Genomic DNA, 20,709 nt, shown 5'->3' with positions numbered 1-20,709 from the left:
ATGAAATGAAGCTTCATCCCCCACTGCTGGTTTACTGAATACCACATCAATGTAATTGATTAGTTTTCAATGATTAATGTGGCTCCCTGTAGTTTTAATTTGCAAATCGTAAAATGTCAGAGAGGTTTTATTTAAGTGAAACTTCTCACAGGGTTTACCTTCACAGTATTCTAGGTCATCCAATTTAAAAATTGATTTCTTATTCTTTCTGGAAATTAATCAGAAATTGTTTCTTGCTAACTTTAACTGTTGCAAAGTGTGATTCTAACTTGCATACAGTTGCTTATCACTTGTACTGTCATTGCTTTGAGGAACCCAAGCACTTTTCATGAAAATGAAGGGAAATCTGTGCAATCACTTTTGCTATATTCTAACGGGCTAGGAAAATGGCAAACAAGAAGAAAACCTAAAAGAGAGAATTTCATTTTGCAAAAAATTAGAAAATTCTAATAACAATTTTAAGGTATTCCGCACTTTTAGTTTTTTGTTTCACCTCCTTTTACATTTTGCATGTCCTTTCTAAAGATTGAATACCCTTGAATGTTCTGTTCCCATCTCCGGTCACCCGAAAGGCATATCTCCATATTCACAACCATGGAATCATACAGTGTGGAAGAGGCCCTTCAGCCCATTGAGTCTATACTACCAAAAATACTAAATCTACACTAGTCCCAAGTTCCAGCGTTACACCCATAGCCTTGAATCTTATGGCACTTCAAGTGCCCATCCAAGGTTGTGAGGTTTCCTGCCTCAACTAACAATCTAGGCATTGCTTTACAGATTCCCATTACCCTTTGGGTGAAAACATTTTTCTTCAAATCCTCTCTAAATTTCCTGCTTTTCACCTTCAAAGGGCGCCCCTTGTTATTGACTGTTCAACTAAGGGGAAAAGCTGCTTTCTATCCACCCTGACCTATGCTCTTCATAAACTTTTAAACCTCTACCAGGTCTCGTCCCGAACTTTCTCAGCTCCAGAGAAAACAATCTGAACTTATCAAACCTTGCTTCATAGCTGAAATGCTCCAACCCAGGCAATACCCTGGTGAATCTCCTCTGCACCCCCTCCAGTGCAATTGCCATCCTTCCTATAGTGTGGTAACCAGATTGTACACAGTACTCCAGCTGTGGCCTAACTTAAGTGCTGTACATCTCCAACATAAACTTCTTCCTCATATAATCTTTGCTTTGACCGATAAAGGGTATGCCTTCTTAACTACTCGATTAAACGGCACTGCTGCCCTCAGGGTCTATGGACAAACTTCATAAGATCACTCTCTTTATCTGAGTTTCATAGTGTTCTGACATTCATTGAGTATTCCCTTGTCTTGTTATTTCTTCCAAAGTACATCACCTCACACTTACTTGAGTCAAATTCCATCTTCCACTGTTCTGCCCATCTAACCAATCCACTTATAACGTTCAGTAATCTCAGACCTTGTTTCTCACTATCACCCATCCGGCTAATCTTTTGTCATCTGTAAACTTACTTGTCACTTCCACCCCATGTTCTTATCAATACCATTTATATAGATATTATGAACAATAAGGGACCCAGCGTTGATCCCTGTGTTATGCCACTGGACGCCAGCTTCCAGTCACACAAACGACCTCTGCCCCCACCAATTACATTGTACCTATTTATTTATAATGTGCTGTTAATTCATCTACTGCAAATACATTGTGCATTCAGATTTGGTACCTTTACAGATACAGAAATTGCTGGCGAAACTCAACAGGTCTGGCTATCTGTGCAGAGAAAGTAGAGTTAACATTTTAAGTCCAGTGACTCCTCATTAGAACTTTTCTGTTACTTTATAATTTATTTGTTAGGTCCCGATGTTCTGATTGTAGGACCTCATGTCTCTTTTTTACCCATGTTCCTAGTACAAAGAAGGACCATGTGATCTGTTCTCCTTCATCCTTCAGTTGCTCAATGGTACCAGGGAAGCAACATACAATCCTGGTGTCACATCTATGGCCACAGGAACTTCTGATGGAACGCACTATTACTATTGCTGTCCCATTCTTTTTTCTCCCACTTGGGCAGTTGGTGGCACAGACTTGATTCTAATGGCATTTCCCTGAGGAAATACCTCTGTCAACAATATCCAAAATGGAAAATATGTTAGGGAGGGATATGACTGCAGGAGACTCCTGCCCCACCTCCGTGGTGCTTTTACTCTGTCTCAGTCATCCATTCCCTTTCTGCCTGTGCTGATTTTAGCTGTTGTGTGACTAACTTTGCCACACGTCTGTGTGCTATCCATACAGATTACAGCCTTGCAAATACTCAACAGTGAGTCCAGCCAACGCTCCAGTTCTGAAACTAAAATTATTCTCTTTCTGTTTATCGCTTCCTGTACAAAGAATATAAAATATATGTCAGGGACCCTTATTCCTTATATTGTAAACATTCTCATTCTAAACTAATGCCAAATGTTTACTTTAAAAACCAGACAGTGAAAGTACTCACCTGACCTTACTTACTAAGTTTGATACTTATTCTGTGCTGGCTTCCAGTCTCCACTACTGAGTTTATGTTATCTCTCTGATGTTACTCTTGAATATTTTCAGTACTCACCCCTCTCGCGCATCTTTTTGAGTCCAGATCTCCTTGAGGCTGAAGAAAGGGAAAGAAAAGGGAAAAGAGCATCTCCCTTACCTTCTCACTAAATTCCCCTTTCATTAAACTCACAGCCTTACCACTGTGTACCAGATTTCTAGCGTCACAGCACTTTATGTTTCTTATTCATATTTCTGGGACTCAGGTCACTCTTGCATTAGGTAACTACAAACCAAATTGAGCCAGTTATCTGATCTCACCTACTATGTAAGAAATGCCTTGATTTGTTTGACTAGGCTCGCTTTCATATTTAAAACAATAAATTGAAGTAAACTTACAAATAGCATGCAAGCACTCCTAGATTTTATACAAGACTAGTCCTTAAATTGAAAATTCATCTCCCTTTCCCCAAATCACACCTCCAAGTCAGTAGTTTCCTGGGTTCTGTCTTATTCCCTTTATGAATAAAAAAAAGTTACATTCTCTAATTTCCAATCTAATGAAATGTTCATAAATCCAGGGAATTTTGGAAAATTTAGAACAATATATCAAGGGTCTCATTTACTATTAAGACTCAAGTACGAATTCCAACAGAACTTGGAGATTTGTCAGCCCATAGCTCCAGCAATTTGCTCAGTTCCATTTCTTGGGTGGTTGTAGTTTTCCTGAGTTCCCTTCTCCTTTAAATTTCCAAATTTACAACAATTTCTGGGATATTACTTTGTATTGCCTGTAGTGAACGATGATACAAAATAACTGTTCAATCCAGCTGCCATCTCCTTATTTTTCACTGTTACTTCCTCAGAGCCACTTTCTATTGGACTATGCTTTATAAACATGTAGAGAAATGTTTAGAGTCATAGAGATGTACAGCACAGAAACAGACTCTTTGGTCCAACTCATCCATGCTGACCAGATATCCTAAATTAATCTAGTCCCATTTGCCAGCATTTGGCCCATAATCCTCTCAACCCTTTTTATTTGTGTACCTATTCAGATATCTTTTAAACATTGTAATTGTACGAGCCTCCTTCACTTCCTCTGGCAGTACAGTGTTTATGTTTCAAACTAGCTTGCTCTCATAGCTAATTCTGCACAACTTATTAATCTTTTAGTCACTCTTTGCTGTTCTTTATATTCTATCTAATCTAATGACCTGTTATCTATCTTAGTACATTGATATGCTGTTCCTGTAAATGTTGTGCTATCTTTAACACCTTTTAAATAACTGCATGTATTGGGTCTTCCCTTGGAATTTTGACCCTGAATTTTCTGGGTAGCAATTTCATGCAGATTGCTACTCCAACCCTTCTTTTTTTAGGAAAGGAAAGAGCTTTGCATTTCTGGTAGGAGACCTGATCAGGGTCTCGACAGATAAATAGAGCCATACTCCATTCTGACAGTGCTTTCACAATGCAGAGCTATTGTGGGGGGAGAGGCAAAATGCACACCATTTTCACTGCAATCAGCTGCTGCATCTTGGAAATTGAAATCACAGATAGCCATTTTGGCACCTGCGGTCTAATGGTAAATATGTAAGGGAAGTGTGAGGTCGGGGTGTAGGATAAGTAGATTGCTACGTGGGGAAGGGGTAAAGTGCCAGATAGGTCAGGTGCCCGATGAGATATAGTGCCTAGTGGGAAGAGGAGCAGGAGGCAAGGTGCCTGATGGATAGGATGCAGGACCCTTTAGGGGCCAAGCCTAAGATGTGCTGCCTGCATCTTTCAAAGGGCAACCTATCTTCACTGAGGGAAGCAACATTTGAGCCAGAGTTGGAGCAACCTTAAAGAGAAACCTTGTTGTCTTTCATCATCCATTCTTTGGCTCACTTGTACTCTCATGCTTACAAGATATTCCCTCTTGTCTGGCAATGGCTCTATTTATCTCAAGGTCATCACACTAACCAAGTCATAGAATCAAAGAATCCCTACAGGGTGGAAGTGGCCATTCAGCCGATCAAGTCTACACTGACCCTCCAAAAAGCATTCCCCCATAACCACATCCTGCTATCCCTATCACCCCGTACTTTCAATGGCTAATCCGTGTACACATTCCCAGACATTTTCGGTAATTTAGCATGGCCAATTCACCTAACCTGTATATCTTTGGACTGTGGGAAGAACCCGAAGCACCCAGAGGAAACCCACGCAAACACGGGGAAAATTTGCAAACACCACACAGAAATTTGCTCAAGACTGGCTTCAAACCCAGGAATCATGTGCAAAAAGAATATAGGAATTATGATATCCATAGGTCTCTTCATTCTGCCTCACCGACACCAACTTCAATGACAATACTATGGCTTCAAGAGAGGTATTTTATCTTGATTTTTTTTATGAAGAGTGTTTGAGACAGATGAGACAAATAGTCTATTCTGAGCCAATAAAGTAAACGGCTTCTGAGACCTTGGGCTTTTTTTAAAAGTTGGAGTAATAGGAGCAGCATGATTAGGTAGAGTCAGGCTCCCACAGAACCAAGGTTTTAGTTTTACTTTTAGCAGGTGCTGGTATTTTAAACATGGCTGTCAAAGCTACTCCATCTCTTCCTCCATTACAGCTAAAAAAAAGTTGGGTTCTCTCTCTTTGCTAGAATCGCATGTGAGACAATCTATTTTACAGACTTTGCCTTTGCCATGGGTATTTTTATGGCATCTTACAATATCGGAACAGTTGCTGTTTAGTGGTTAAATAATCTATTTTTCTGTTAATTTTTGTGTTCAATTAAAGTTATACCAAATCATTTTTTCTTTTGTTTATATTTTAACTAAAGGGTAAGTATAAAAGGCGTTGTGCTTAAAGCTGAGTAGTGTGACCAGTTGCAATATGCCTGGAATGCAGCACCTTACATTTGCCTTTAAATCAGGTAAAAGTTATGGTCTGGGCTAACTTCTTGATATATCTTGAGGGAATTTGGTCTGGTCCATAGCATTTCACGGGTGATGTTTGAGGCTCAGTATCCTCTGAGCCACTGCTACCACTGCATCATTCCGTGTCCTCCTTTACTCATAGAACATAGAACATAAAACATTACAGTGCAGTACAGGCCCTTCAGCCCTCGATGTTGTGCCAACCTGTGAAACCGTTCTGAAGTCCATTTAACCCAGCTACTCCATTATCATCCATATGTTTATCCAATGACCATTTAAATGCCCTTAAAGCTGGCGAGTCTACTACTGTTGCAGGCAGGACATTCCACACCCCTACTACTCTCTGAATAAAGAACTTACCTCTGACATCTGTTCTATATCTATCAACTCTCAATTTAAAGCTACGTCCCCTCATGCTAGCCATGACTGTCCGAGGAAAAAGGCTTTCACTTTTCACCCTATCTAATCCTCTGATTATCTTGTACGTCTCTATTAAGTCACCTCTTAACCTTCTTCTCTCTAATGAAAACAGCCTCGAGTCCCTCAGCCTTTCCTCATAAGACCTTCCCTCCATACCAGGCAACACCCTCGTAAATCTCCTCTGCACCCTTTCCAATGCTTCCACACCTTCCTATAAGGTGGTGACCAGAACTGTACATAATACTCCAAGCACGGCCGCACCAGAGTTTTGACCAGTTGCAACATGACCTCATGGCTCCAAAACTCAATCTCTCTGCCAATAAAACCTATCACACTGTATACCTTCTTAAAAACCCTATCAACCTGGGTGGCAACTTTCATGGATCTATGCACATGGACACCGAGATCTCTCTGCTTATCCAAACTGCCAAGAATCTTACCATTAGCCCAGTACCCTATTCCTATTACTGCTTCCAAAGTGAATCACCTCACACTTTTCCGCATTAAACTCCATTTGCCACCTCTCAGTCTGGCTCTGCAGGTTATCTATGTCCCTCTGTAACCTGAAACATCCTTCCGCACTATCCACAACTCCACCGACTTTAGTGTCATCTGCAAATTTACTAACCCATTCTTCTACACCCTCATCCAGGTCATTTATAAAAATGGCAAACAGCAGTGGCCCCAAAACAGATCCTTGTGGAACATCACTAGTAACTGAACTCCAGGATGAACATTTCCCATCAACCACAACACTCTGTCTTCTTACAGCTAGCCAATTTCTGATCCGAACCGTTAAACCACCCTCAATCCCATGTCTCCATATTTACTGCAATCGTCTACCATGGGGAACCTTATCAAATGCTTTACTGAAAGCCATATACACCACATCAACCGCTTTACCCTCATCTACCTGTTTGGTCACCTTCTTATGTTCTGCGTTCACATGTGCATACTACCTAAACTAAATAAAGGAGAATTGCTTTCACTCCAGAGGTTGTGACAATGGGATTTTCTTTTAAGCCCAGGCTGTTGCGGATGTCCCTGATTTGAATATATTAATACATTTAAAATATTTAAGGTTGTGATAGGCAGACTTCTGGTTCGCAAAGAGCAAAGAGGAAATGTGAGAGAGCAAGAAAGTGGATTCAAGGCAGAGGTTCAACCATAATAAATACTGTTCAGCAAAATAGGCTCTAGGGCCATATGGTCCAGCCCTGCTTCTGTTTCTCATGTCCTTATGGTTGTCTAATGGCACCTCACATCCCCTTGGTTGGAGAGTGTCTACATCAGTGCAATGGGTACTGGAAGAATGTATTGGAACATGTTTAGATAGCATTTCCTCCTGGGTCTGGAAGTGTTACCTGGCTCCAATGCCCTCTTTTGTGCCACCTCCACCACTAATCCTGTAGGTCTGAAAATAACAGAGGTGTGTCCTCCTTCCTCCTGTCTTCAAATGGTCCTCAATTGCACTTGGTCATCATAGACCACTGTGATTTTACATTGGCAGCTCTCAATCTCTCTGGGCTCTAACACCAACCTCACTTTCTGCAACAATCTGACATATGTCCCCACCACCCTCTGAATTATCATAATGGAAAAAGCACACCCCAATCTGCCTACTTTCACAGCCCTCTCAAGCTGGTCCCAAACTGAAAGAAATCTAAAAGATTATAGCTGGAATGGAAATCATTTAAATCAGGGATTTGTTGCACCTTGGTGCCATTAGTTTAATATTGTCTGTTATTTTGCTTGGGTTAAACTGGGCACATCCCTATCTCTGATTCAGCATTATTTTTCTTAGGATGGTTGGCATGCTGGTTATCAGTGAATGCATCCTTGAATGATGCCTCTTACTGACTACAGCACACCCCTATCAATCCCTACTCTTTCCCCAAGTGTAAATAATAATGTCAAGTATTAATGCAGGATGCCTGTTATTTCCTTATTTTCACTGATACAATCACTGTTACCAGTTTTCGAGGAGTCCCCAGTGCTCCAAATAATCTGCTTTCCCTAATGTAGTCATGAAAGTTTTGTCTGTTGATTTTGACTTCCTCTGCAAATTTCTGAGAATCAGTAATGTAACCATAGTTTCAGACATAGCAGAGTGGAAGAGGTAGGAAGCTCAAGTTCAATTGTATGTTTCTGTGGCCTGAAGCTATACATTGGCTTTTACGGTTTGGGAGATAGAATTCACTTGATCTCATGTCCACAGTTTGCAAATGCACCTTTAACGTAGGTCTCTATATCTTAACATTGCCAGTGATACGTGCACACATCAGGAGACCCCAGCAGATATAACACAGCATAGTTTTGGAGGAACACAGTGGGCCAGGCTGCATCAAAGGAGTAGGAAAGTTGACAATTTGGGTCAGGATCCTTCTTTAGAAATGGGCCTGACACCCTCATCCGCTTAACTGAACTCATCCTTATTCTTAACAACTTCTCCTTCAACTCCTCCCACATCCTACAGGCTAAGGGAGTGGCCACGGGCCCAAGCTATGCCTGCCTCTTCGTAGGATACGTGGAACAGTCCCTCTTCCGCAGCAACACTGGCCCTAAACCCCACCTCTTCCTCTACTACATTGATGACCATATCGGCGCTGCCTTGAACTCCCACGAGGAGTTTGAGACTCAAAAAAAAAGCCCATTTCTGAAGAAGGGTCCTAACCTGAAACATCAACTTGCCTACTCTTTTGATGCTGCTTGGCCTTCAGCTCCACACTGTGTTATCTCTGACTCCATCATCTCCAGTTCTTACCATCTCAGAGGAGGCCCCAGCAGCATTGTTTTTCTGCCACATGTCTGCTTTTTCTTCAAAGGGATTCATTTGTTAAAGGAAAGCTTGAAAAAAAGCTACTAGAGTGGAAGTTCTTGGAGATGGCAGAAAAATGGATCCATAATGATGGCTGTGGCACTGGAAGCATTGATCATGTAAGTGGTTATGACCTCCTGTGAATAAAATCACCATGGAGCCACAAAGATGTAGGTGGATCTCAGGAAAGTCCTGAGAAGGGAACAGGAACAATGGCCAGAGGGGTCAATACCAGGAGTTTGGAACTGAAGACCTCATTGGTAGAACTACCATCATGAAGATGCTCAATGTCAGTGAATATACAACTCTTCCCCACCACAGAACAATTAGTTGTACAAGTAGTTGTTCTAGGAGATTCTATAATTAGGGGGACAGATAGTATCCTATGCAAGCCAGATTGGGAGTCCTGCATGATGTGTTGCCTACCCAGTGCCAGGATGCAGGACATCTCCGACTGTCTTGAAAGGATATTGGAGCGGGAGGGGGAGGATCCAGTTGTTGTGGCCCACATTGGAACTAACAACATAGGCAAAGCTAGGGTAGAGGACCTATCAGGGATTATCAAGCACTAGGAAGGAAATTGAAGTACAGGTCCTCGAGTCACGTGCAAATTGGCATAGGGATAAGAAAGTTAGGGAAGCAAACACGTGGCTATCGGATTGGTGTGTGAAAGAGGGATTCCATTTCATGGGGCATTGGAACCAGGCAGATCTGTGCTGTTGGGACGATCTCCACCGAAGTGGATCTGGAACCAGTGTTCTAGCGAAAAGGATAAATAGGGTGGTCAGTAGGACTTTAAACTTCTGAGTCGGGGGGAAGGGAAAGGAAAAGTGACGGGGAGTATGGAGTTAAATGGAAAGATAAGCAGCAGGATAGCATGTGTGGAGGTGGGTTTAAGCTCGAGGCAGACTAGGAATACAGCAAAAAGGAAGGATAACTTAGGACATCTTACGATTTCCAATATCTCTAATAATGATAAGAAAGTTAGCATTAAGGCACTTTACCTAAATGCTCGTAGTATTCGCAACAAAGTAGATGAATTCACAGCACAAATCATCTTGAATGATTATGATGTGGTAGGCATCACAGAGACATGGTTGCAGGGGGTTCAGGACTGGCAGTTAAACATCCAAGGATTTGCAACTTATCGAAAAGACAGGGAGGTGGGCAGAGGGGGCGGGGTTGCCTTGTTAGTTAAGAATGAAATTAAATCTACGGCACTGAATGACATCGGGTCAGATGATGTGGAGTCTGTGTGGGTGGAGTTGAGGAACCACAAAGGCAATGAAGCCATAATGAGAGTTATGTACAGACCTCCTAACAGTGGTCAGGACCAGGGGCGCAAGATGCACCAGGAAATTGACAGGGCATGTCAGAAAAGCAGGGTCACGGTGATCATGGGGGACTTCAATATGCAGGTGGACTGGGTCAATAATGTTGCCAGTGGATCCAAAGAAAGGGAAGTCATGGAATGCTTACAGGATGGCTTTTAGGAACAGTTTGTGATGGACTCCACAAGGGAGCAGGCTATTCTGGACTTAGTGCTATATAATGAGCCTGACTTTATAAAAGATCTTAAAGTAAGGAAACACTTAGGAGGCAGCGACCACAATATGGTAGAGTTCAGTCTGCAGTTGAAAGAGAGAAGGCAAAATCAGATGTAATGGTGTTACAGTTAAATAAAGGTAACTACAGGGGCATGAGAGAGGAACTGATGAAAATCGACTGGAAGCAGAGTCTAACGGGGAAGACAGTAGAGCAACAATGCCCGGAGTTTCTGGGTGTAATTGAGGACACAGTACAGAGGTTCATCCCAAAGAAAAGAAAGATTATCCGGGGGTGGGATTAGACAGCCATGGCTGACTAAGGACGTCAGGAAATGTATCAAAGAAAAAGCCACAGCCTATAAAGTGGCCAAGAGCACTGGGAAATCAGAAGATTGGGAAGGCTACAAAAACAAACAGAGGAAAACAAAGAGAGAAATATGAAAGGAGAGGAACAAACATGAAGGTAGGCTAGCCAGTAATATTGGAAATGATAGTAAAAGTTTCTTTCAAAACATAAGAAACAAACGAGAGGCCAAAGTAGACATTGGGTGACTCCAAATTGATGCTGGAAGGCTGGTGATGGGAGATAAGGAAATAGCTGAAGAACTTAAGAAGTACTTTGCATCAGTCTTCACAGTGGAAGACATGAGTAGTATGCCAACAATTAAGGAGAGTCGGGGGCAGAGTTGTGTATGGTAGGCATTACAAAAGAGAAAATGCTAGAAAAGCTAAAAGGCCTAAAAATTGCGTACAGGCATGAACTATTTCCTAAATGATGAAAAAATTCATAAAGCTGAAGTAAAAGGGGATCTGGGAGTGTTGGTCCAGGATTCTCTAAAGGTTAACTTGCAGGTAGAGTCTGTGATTAAGAAAGCAAATGTAATGTTGTTATTTATCTCAGGTGGGTTGGAATATAAAAGCAGTGATGTGCTTCTGAGACTTTATAAAGCTCTAGTTAGGCCCCATTTAGAATACTGTGCCCAATTTTGGGCCCCACACCTCAGGAAGGACATACTGGCACTGGAGCGTGTCCAATGGAGATTCACATGGATGATCCCTGGAATGGTAGGTTTAATGTACGATGAACAGCTGAGGACCTGGGATTGTATTCATCAGAGTTTAGAACTTTGAGGGGAGATCTAACAGAAACTTACAAGATAGTGCATGGCTTAGAAAGGGTGGACGCTGGGAAGTTGTTTCTGTTAGGCGGGGAGGCTAGGACCCATGGGCACAGCTTTAGAATTAGAAGGGGTCAATATAGAATGGAAATGAGGAGACATTTCTTCAGCAAGAGAGTGGTAGGCCTGTGGAATTCATTGCCATGGAGCGCAGTGGAGGCCGGGAAGTTAAATGTATTCAAGGCAAAGATTGATAAATTCTTGATCTCACAAGGAATTAAGGGCTATGGGGAGAGTGTAGGGAAGTGGAGTTGAAATGCCCATCAGCCATGATTAAATGGCGGAGTGGGCTCGATCGACCAAATGGCCTTACTTCCACTCCTATGTTTTATGGTCTTAAGGTCTAATTAATATTCCCTAGCACTCAGGATTCATATCTAACCTCCATGTACTTCACAACACTCTCATACCTACTAATGTGCCAGCCTCATGCCTACTTCTCATGGAGTAAACCAGGGAGCAGGCTATCCTGGATCTGGTGATGCGTTATGAGGTAGGTTTAATAATGACCCCAGACGAAAAGGTTCCAAATACAGAAAATATTAATTTTTTGTTTCTTTTCTAGTGATCATAGTAATGATCAAGTCGTGGTCATAATAGGATAGAATTCAATATTCAGTTTGAGAGTGAGACACTTGGGTTAGACACAACTGTGTTTCATGTAAATTAAGGAAGTTACAATGAAAATGAGGATAGAGTTAGCTGAAGTGAACTGGGCAGACAGATGAGCAGGAATGACAGTAAAAAAGAAGTGGTCAGATGTTAAAGAAGGTAATTCAAGACTCTCAATGAAAAATACATCTCAGTAAGGAGGAAAGATTCTAAGACAGGGATAAACCAACATGGCTAACCAAGGAAGTTAAGAAGAGTAATAAGTGAAAAAGAAAAATCATATAAAGAGGCAAAAATCCATGATGTCCCTAAAGACTGGAATACATTTAGAAATGAGCAAAGGAGGACTAGAAACATAATAAAGTACACAATGAGGGCAAACTAGTGAGCGATATAAAATCTGATAATAAGAATTTGTTTAAATATAGAAGAAGAGAGAGAGAGGTCAAAGTCTAACATAGGTGCCTTAGAAAATGAATCTGAGGAGGTGGTTTTGGAAAATAAGGAAATGGCAGAAGGAGTAAAAGATACTTTGCATCTATCTTTACAGAGGAAGATGCTTTAAAGATCTTATTAATGCCAAAGAATACGGGAAAGGCATTAAGTACCATCGCCATCACGAGAGAAGTACTATTAGACAAGTTAATGGAAACCAAAGGCAGATAAGTCACCTGGCCCTAACTGCTTGCATTCGAGGAGCCTAAAGGATATAGATACAGAGAGAGCGAATGTGTTGGCTGCAAGTTTTCAAAATTAATTGAATTATGGAGCAATACCCGAGGATTGGAAAACTGCTAATGTAACCACTCTATTCAAAAAGGAACAGAGGCAAAAGCACATAACTATTGATCAATTGGCCTAACATATATTGTTGGAAAAGTATTGGAATCAAATATTAAAGAAGTAATAGCACAATTTTTGGAAAATGATAATCTAATCAAGCATAGCCAGCATGTTCAAGAAAGGGAAGTTACATCTGACTAATTTATTACAGTTTTTCAAGGGAAATGAATAGAGAGGAACCAGTAGAAATGTTGTATTTGGACTTCCAAAAGGCATTTGACAAGGTACTTCCCAAAACGTTAAAGCATAAGATAAGACCCCATGGTGTGGAGGTAACATAATAGCATGGATATAGAATTGGCTCATGAGTAAGAAACAGCAAGTGGGGATAAGAGGATTCTTTTTCAGGTTAGAAACTTGTAACCAGTAGAGGTCTACAGGAATCAGTGCTGGGACCACAACTGTTATAACATACATTAACGACTTGGACGAAGGATGTGAATGTACCATAGTCAGATTTGCAGACGGCTGAAAAATTGGTGGACAATCAGTTTGCAAGAGTGATGCAAACAGTTGACAGACAGATAGATTACGTTAGTAGGCGAAAAGTTAGCAAATGGAATATAAAGTGGGGAAATGTGAAGTTGTTCATTTTAGAAGGGAGAACAAAAGAAAAAAGAGCTGTAGAAAGCTGCAACGCAAAGGGACTCGGGAGTATTTGTACATGAAACACAGAAAGTTAGCACCTAGGATTCCATAATTAGTCAGAATGGCTAATAAAATGTTAAGATAACAAGGTGTGGAGCTGGATGAACTCGGCAGGCCAAGCAACATCTTAGCTGCTCCTAAGATGCTGCTTGGCCTGTTGTGTTCATCCAGCTCCACACTTTGTTATCTTGGATTCTCCAGCATCTGCAGTTCCTATTATCTCTAATAAAATGCTAACCTTTATTTCAAAGGAGTTGGAACATTAGAGTAGGAAAATCTTACTGCAACTGTGCAAGGTGCTGGTGAGACCACATCTAGAGTAATGTGATCAGTTTTGGTCCCCTTATTGAAGTAAAGATGTTATATCATCAGAGACAGTTCAGAGAAGTTTCGCTAGGATGATCCCGGTATAAGAGGATTGTCTCATGAGCAAAGGTTAAGCAGCTTGAGACTCTATTCAATGGAGTTTAGAAGAATGAGAGGTAATCTCACTTAACATATAAAATTGTTAAAGGGCTTGACAGGGTACATACTGAGAGGATGTTTCCCTCATGGGAGAGTCTAGAACCAGTGGGCATAGTCTCAGAATTAAAGGGGTACCAATTTAAGACGGAGGTGAGGAATTTCTTCTCTCAGAGGGCTGAGAGTCTGTGGTACTCTCTGCCACAGAGAGTTGTGGGAGCCCTTGTGTATATTTAAGGCTGAGGTCAATAGATTCTTAATCAGTAGGAGAATCAAGTGTTGTGGGGAAAGGACAGAAAAGTGGATATGAGGAATGTCAGATCATGATCGAATTGAGGGGCTAAACAGCCATCTTCGGTTCCTGTTTCTTCTGGTCTTATGGTCTAAGTATCTTTAGCTCCTTATGGTCTGCAATACTATAGTTGCATGTGCACATACAGTTATCAAATTATACATATAGTTACCACATTATCAAATTCAGACCCCCAGTGTGATGTCTAACATCCTTCTCTTCACATACTATCCATTACATTGTCATGACTTACATGATTCCCATCTTACTACAGCGTCAGGAACCTGTACAATGTGATACCTTTGAGAACATTGACAGTAACAATATTTTCCCTACCTAAGTCCCTCTCAATTCCCAATTCACCCTCACCCTGCATTCTGGTACAATGAAGAGGCTGTTGAAAGTGTGACCATGGACATACTAGCCCAATCATTTGACCCAACAATCATCTTGACTTCCTTACAGGACGCCTGCATTGTGAATTCCGGCCTTAAGTCAATTCTATTCACTTCACGACACATCAAGAAACTGCAGGAGGCATTGGATAGTGCAAAGCTGTAGACTCTGGCCACATTCTGGCAACAGTACTAAAGTTGTGTGCTCTAGAATTTGCCACTGCACTAGCTAAGCTGCTCTAGTACAACTACAACATTGGAATATACTGAAAATTTCTCAGATATGTCCTTCATGAAAACAAAACAGCTTAAATCCAACCTGGCCAATTACTGCCCCATCAATCTATTCTCAATCATCAGTAAAGTGATAACAAGGTGTAGAGTTGGATGAGCACAGCAGGCCAAGCAACATCAGAGAGTAGGAAAGCTGACATTTCGGGTCTAGACCCTGTCGAGTCCCGAAACATCAGCTTTCCTTCTCCTCTGATGTTGCTTGGCCTGCTGTGTTCATCCACTCTACACCTTGTTATTTCAGATTCTCCAGGATTGACAGTTACTACTATATCAATAAAATGAGGGAAGGTATCATCAACTGTGCTATCAAGCAGTACCTGCACAGAAATAACCTGCTCAGTGACGCCCAGTTTGGGTTCTGCCAGGGCCACCCAGCTCCTGACTTCATTCCAGCCTTGGTTCACTCATGGACAAAAGAGCTGAATTCCAGAGGTGAGGTGAGAGAGACATCTCCTGACACCAAGGCCGCCTTTGACTGAGTATTCAAGGATCCCTATTAAAACTGGAATAAATGTGAACCGGGGGGTCAAACTCTTCGCTGGTTGGAGTCATACCTGGTACATAGGAAGTCCTGAGGAAGGGTCACCGGACACGAAACTTTAACTCTGTTTTCTCCTTCACAGATACTGGCAGACCTGCTGAGCTTTTCCGGCAACTTTGTTTTTGTTCCTGGTACATAGGAAGATGGCTGCATTTTTTGGAAGTCAGTCATCTCAGCTGCAGGATAACTCTGCAGGAGTTCCTCAGGAAAGTATCTGAGGCCCAATCATATTCAGCCACGTCATCAATGAAGTTCCCTCCAACATAAAGTCAGAAGTGGGATTGTTTGTTAATAATTGCACAATGTTCAGCACCATTCATGACTCTTCAGATACTGAAGAAGTCCATCTCTAAATGCGGCAAAGCCTAGACAATATCCGGGTTTGGATTTACAAGTAGCAAAAAACATTTAGTGACAATCTCCAACAGGAGAGAATCTAAGCATGATACCTTGATATTCATGGTATTAACAACACTGAATCCCCATTATCAACAGCCTGGGGATTGACCACAAATTGAGTGAACGAGTCATGTAAATACCACAGCTAGAAGAACAAGTGAGAGACTAGGAATCCTGCAGCGAGTAACTCTTAAAATCATAGAATATAGGAGTAGGAATAGGCCATTTGGCACTTCGCGCCTGCTATACATTCGATATGATCATGACTGATCATCCTTCTCAGTATTCTATTCTTTTCATACCCTTTGATCCATTTCAGCTCGAGAACTATATCTAACTGCTTCTTCAAAACATTCAATGTTTGGTTTCAATCTCTTTCTCAGACAGAGAACCATAGTTTCACCATTCTGTGGGTGAAGAAATTTCTCCTCATTTCAGTCCTCCTCTAATTGGTCTACCCTATATCCTTAAGCTCTGACCTCTGGTGAAATGAGTCCTCACCTCCTGACTCCCCAAAGCCTGTCCACCATCTAAAAGACAAAAATGAAGAATGTGATGGAATACTCCCCAGTTGTCTGGATGGGTTCTATTCCAATAACACTCAAGAAGCTTGACACCTTCCAGAATAAAGTAGCCACTTGATCTGCACCACATCCACAAATATTCACTCCCCCAAACACTAATGCTTAATGGCAGTTGTGTGTACCATTTACAAGATGTGATGCACAATTTCAACAAGGCTCCATAGATAACATCTTCCAAAACAAGGACTGTCTTTGTCTAGAGGGACAAGAGCAGTGGATACATGCAAGCTACTACCATCCTGACTTGTGAATATTTCACTTTTCACTTTTATAACTCCCTCCCAAATGACATGTGGGTCTACCCACACAAAATATACTGTGGCAGTTCAAGAAGGAAGTTCCCTCATTCTTCTCAAGGACAAATGGGGATGGGTAATAAATGCTTGCCTGCTCATCTCAAGAACAAATTTTTCTATAAAAAAAAACTTGCAACCATTGGTTTAGAAAATGGCTTTGGAGGCCATGGGATTTAGGATCAGTACATGGTGAGTCACCAGGATGAAATCAGACCAGAATGAAAGGAAGATTAGTGCAACAGCTCAGCAGAGGGTACAATGGCATTTAAGTCCTGCTGCAGAGAACTTAGGTGAAAATTTTGATGGGACAGCACACAGAGACATACCAATTTCCTGGGTGCTATGGCTGACCTGTCATAGCCAGGTAGTAGGGATGATGAAGAATTTGCCCTCTCCTCAATCGCTGTTTCATCTCCATATTACGTAGTAGGCACAGAATGACTGCTGCTCCCACACAAATTGACGTCTAGTGGTTCACAGCTCTTAATTTTCTCGCATCCCCATGAGGATTTCGTAACAATCTCTGGTAAATGCCTCAAAACGCCTCCTAAAACGTTTCAAGATACATACAGACGCTTTTCATAGGAAACATTCCTTTAACCTGTCTATAATCAATGTGGCTGGCCATTTATAAATATTAATGCAAGGTCAATCTTGTAGTTGTTCTTCTCCTCCAGTATTAACACCAGTGTTACCGGGATCTGTATTTTAACTTGCGAGGTCCAGGTATCACATCAGGAACTTGGTGTGGGTGACCAGTTGAAAATTGCCAATCTAACTAGTTCAAGATTGCTCAGGGAGTGATCTGGGAATTTCTGGCAATTAATAGAGAATGGAACCCAGAGGATTCAGGTTAGAACTCTGCATCCTGGGCATTGGAAGAGTAGAAATTGACTCTGATACCTTTGACTATATTAGGGATTCCCAGGGATTCCCCATTATGTAATAGTTTTTTTTGGTGTTTCAGTGCTTAGGTACTACGGCTGTTGTAGCACCAGGAAATGAGGTAGAAAGACAGAATGTCCAGCTCCACCTCATAGAATGTATACAATGACCTTGTATCTATTGCAGCTGTTGGTTGTGCTTTACAACTCTCCAGGAAAATCCAAACTTTCTGAGTGGCAAAGGGAAAAAAAGCCTGGAAACACAATTCTCTTATTCCTGATCTTGTACCTTGGGAACCAGTTGTCGTCTTGATTTAAAATTCTGCAAAATTGGTCTTTAGATTTTCTTCTCCCAAGCTTCCAGAGTGCAGACAATCAACTCATTGAACCATTAACAAATGTTTACGTGCAGCCTGGAACAGGGCTTCCTACGCTGGGGCATCAGAATTGTGGGGCTGTGAGACAAGCTTTCAGAGTCACTAGCTGAAAGGCAACAATAGCTGAAGCAGAAATCCGACATATTTCCGATGACTGCAATTCCCCTTTAAATTCTCGCCTGTTTCTATTGACGGCTGGGACCTAATGGGTTGCTCATTCAGATCTGATTGCTGCAAAAAAAGCCGATGAAAACGTAGTGTTTATTTACCAACTCATCAATTTCTCCAATGCTCAACTCCTACTTCCCTACTCCCTTCAGTCAAGAACTAAAGATATTCCTCTCCCTCCAGCTATTCCCTGTTGTAAATTCGAATTTTTACTCTGGGATCACATAAATTCTGAAATGTTAAAATGGGATCACACTTGGATAATGTTTGAGAAGCATTAGCTTAGAATTAACAATATCTCAAAGGTGGTATATAAATATTTAACATGTTTGTATTGCCTTCCTCTACTCAGTAATTTGATGGAATTTCATAGTCAGTGTCTTAGTGCTTAGTTAAACTGTTGTGAGTGTTGTTATTATGGCTGCACTCATATTATGAACCTAAATTCCAGACTCTAAAGTCAGAAGGTCAATGTAATAATGTCCATCTACAGACTGAAGTTTGTCATCACAGTTATTTGAACCCATATTGTAAAGACAGACAGCGCAATGATTTTGTGAAGGATTGCATTTCAAATATGAAATTAATGGAATGGAAACACAGAGATTTAATATTAAAAATATGAATGAAAAGGTATCACATTCTACTCACCTGTAGACATTAATAAGGCTCTTTTCAACAAAATCTTTTTTCTCAGATCCTTTGAGGCTGGATAAAATTATCAGAAAAGAAAAAATGCAATAGATTAAAAAAGCCATGTAATTGAACAAACAGTTGGGGTCTGATTTACCACCTCCCGTGCCAGGGACCTTGCTCACGTCAAAAAGAGGCATAGCACAAGAACAGGCCCTTAGCCCACCAAGCTTGTGCTGACACATGGTGCTTTTCTAAACTAAAAACCTTTGCCTTACATGGTCTGCATCCCTCTATCATCCACCTATTTGTGTATCTGTCAAGATGCCTCTTAAATGTTCTGTTTTATCTACTTCTATTACCTCCTTTGGCAGCACATTCCAGGCACTTACAACACTCTGTGTGTAAAAATAAAATTGCCTCTCTCATCTCCTATATACTTTTCACCCTTTTGCCTTAAGCCTATGACCCCTACTAATTCCTACCCTGGGAAAAAGACTGACTATTCATGCCTCTCATAATTTTCTAAATTTCAATCAAGCTGCTCCCTCAGCCTCCGACATTCAAGTGAAAACATTCCAAGTTTGTTGAATCACTCCTCATAGCTAATACCATCCAAAACAGGCAGCATCCTGGTAAACTGTTTCTGTATCCTCTCCAATGTCTCCATATCTTTCTGGCAGTGCGGCAACCAGAACTGTACTCAATGTTCCAAGTGTGGCCTAACTAAAGTTCTGCACAGTTCTGTAAGCATCACATGAAATGAATGAAGTAATCAGTCTCAAGAAAGTTGAGAGTGTGGATTTTTTTTCAGTTTATTAGTTCTGGGGATCCAGTTGTCACTGACTAGGTCACCACATACAATCCCTAATGCCCTGGAGAAGGTGGTAAGCCACCTTGTTGAACCAATGCTGTCCTCTGAATGCTGTTGGAAAAGAGTTCTCAGAGTTGTTCCGTTGACAATTGAAGAAACAATGATATATTTCCAAGTCAGAATGGTGAGTGGTTTGAGGGTGACTTACAGGTGGTGATATTCCCATGTATCTGCTGCCCTTGTCCTTCAATGTGTTAGGTGTCATGGGTTTGGAAGATGCTATCAGGCAAGGGTTGGTGAGTTGTTATGGTGCATCTTGTAGATGGTACACTCTGTTTCTACTGAATGTCAGCGATGAAAGGAGAGAGTTTTGAAGGTGGTGGATGGAGTCCCAATCAGGTGAGCTGCATTGTCCCCAGCACTGTCATGTTTCTTAAGTGTTGTTGAAGCTGCACCTGTCCAAGCAAGTGAGGAATATTTCATCACACCCTTGATTTGTGCCTTGTAGGCTGTGGACAGGTAATAGGAAGACGGAAGTAAGCTTCTTGCCTTATAATTCCTAGCGTCTGATCTGTTCTTGTAGCCACAATACATATGGCACTCAATGAAGATAGTTGGGTCAGGCAGTAACCTGAGGAACTCTTGCAAAGATGTCCTGGTGCTGAGATGATTGATCTCCAACAACCACAACATTCTGCCTCTGTGCTAGGTCTAACTCCAAAATTCCCATTGATTCATTTTGCTAGGACACTGCAAAACCACACTCTGTCAAATGTGGCCTTGATATCAAGGGCAGTCACTGTCACCTCACCTCTGAATTCAGCTCTTTTTGTACATAATTAGACCAAGGCTATACTGAGGTCATGAGCTGAAACTCCAAAGTGGGGGTCAGTGAGCAGGTTGATGCTGTACAAGAGTCACTTGCTAGACTGTCAATGGCTCTTCGTTTGCTTCGTTTATGATCAAAAGCAAACCAATATTGTGATAATTGATTAGGATGCATTTGTCATGTTTTTTTGTTTACAGGACATGACTGTGAACTTTTCCATACTGTTGGGCACATTCCAGTTTTGTT

The 20,709-nt window shown here is 41.4% G+C and overlaps 1 protein-coding gene across 1 annotated transcript in view; it reads right to left on the bottom strand.

The window, feature by feature from the left end:
- The window catches only part of LOC125451604 (HERV-H LTR-associating protein 1), a 70,948-nt gene that overhangs the window by 38,043 nt on the left and 12,196 nt on the right, over positions 1–20,709 (bottom strand). The window contains exon 3 of the mRNA XM_048528903.2: positions 18,839–18,895. Within this exon, the coding sequence (XP_048384860.2) occupies positions 18,839–18,895 (57 nt within the window). The remainder of the gene's footprint in view (positions 1–18,838; positions 18,896–20,709) is intronic.

This window comes from Stegostoma tigrinum, chromosome 5, assembly GCF_030684315.1.
Source record: "Stegostoma tigrinum isolate sSteTig4 chromosome 5, sSteTig4.hap1, whole genome shotgun sequence".
Classification (NCBI taxonomy): Eukaryota; Metazoa; Chordata; class Chondrichthyes; order Orectolobiformes; family Stegostomatidae; genus Stegostoma; species Stegostoma tigrinum.
This window is presented reverse-complemented; position numbering and strand designations above follow the sequence as displayed.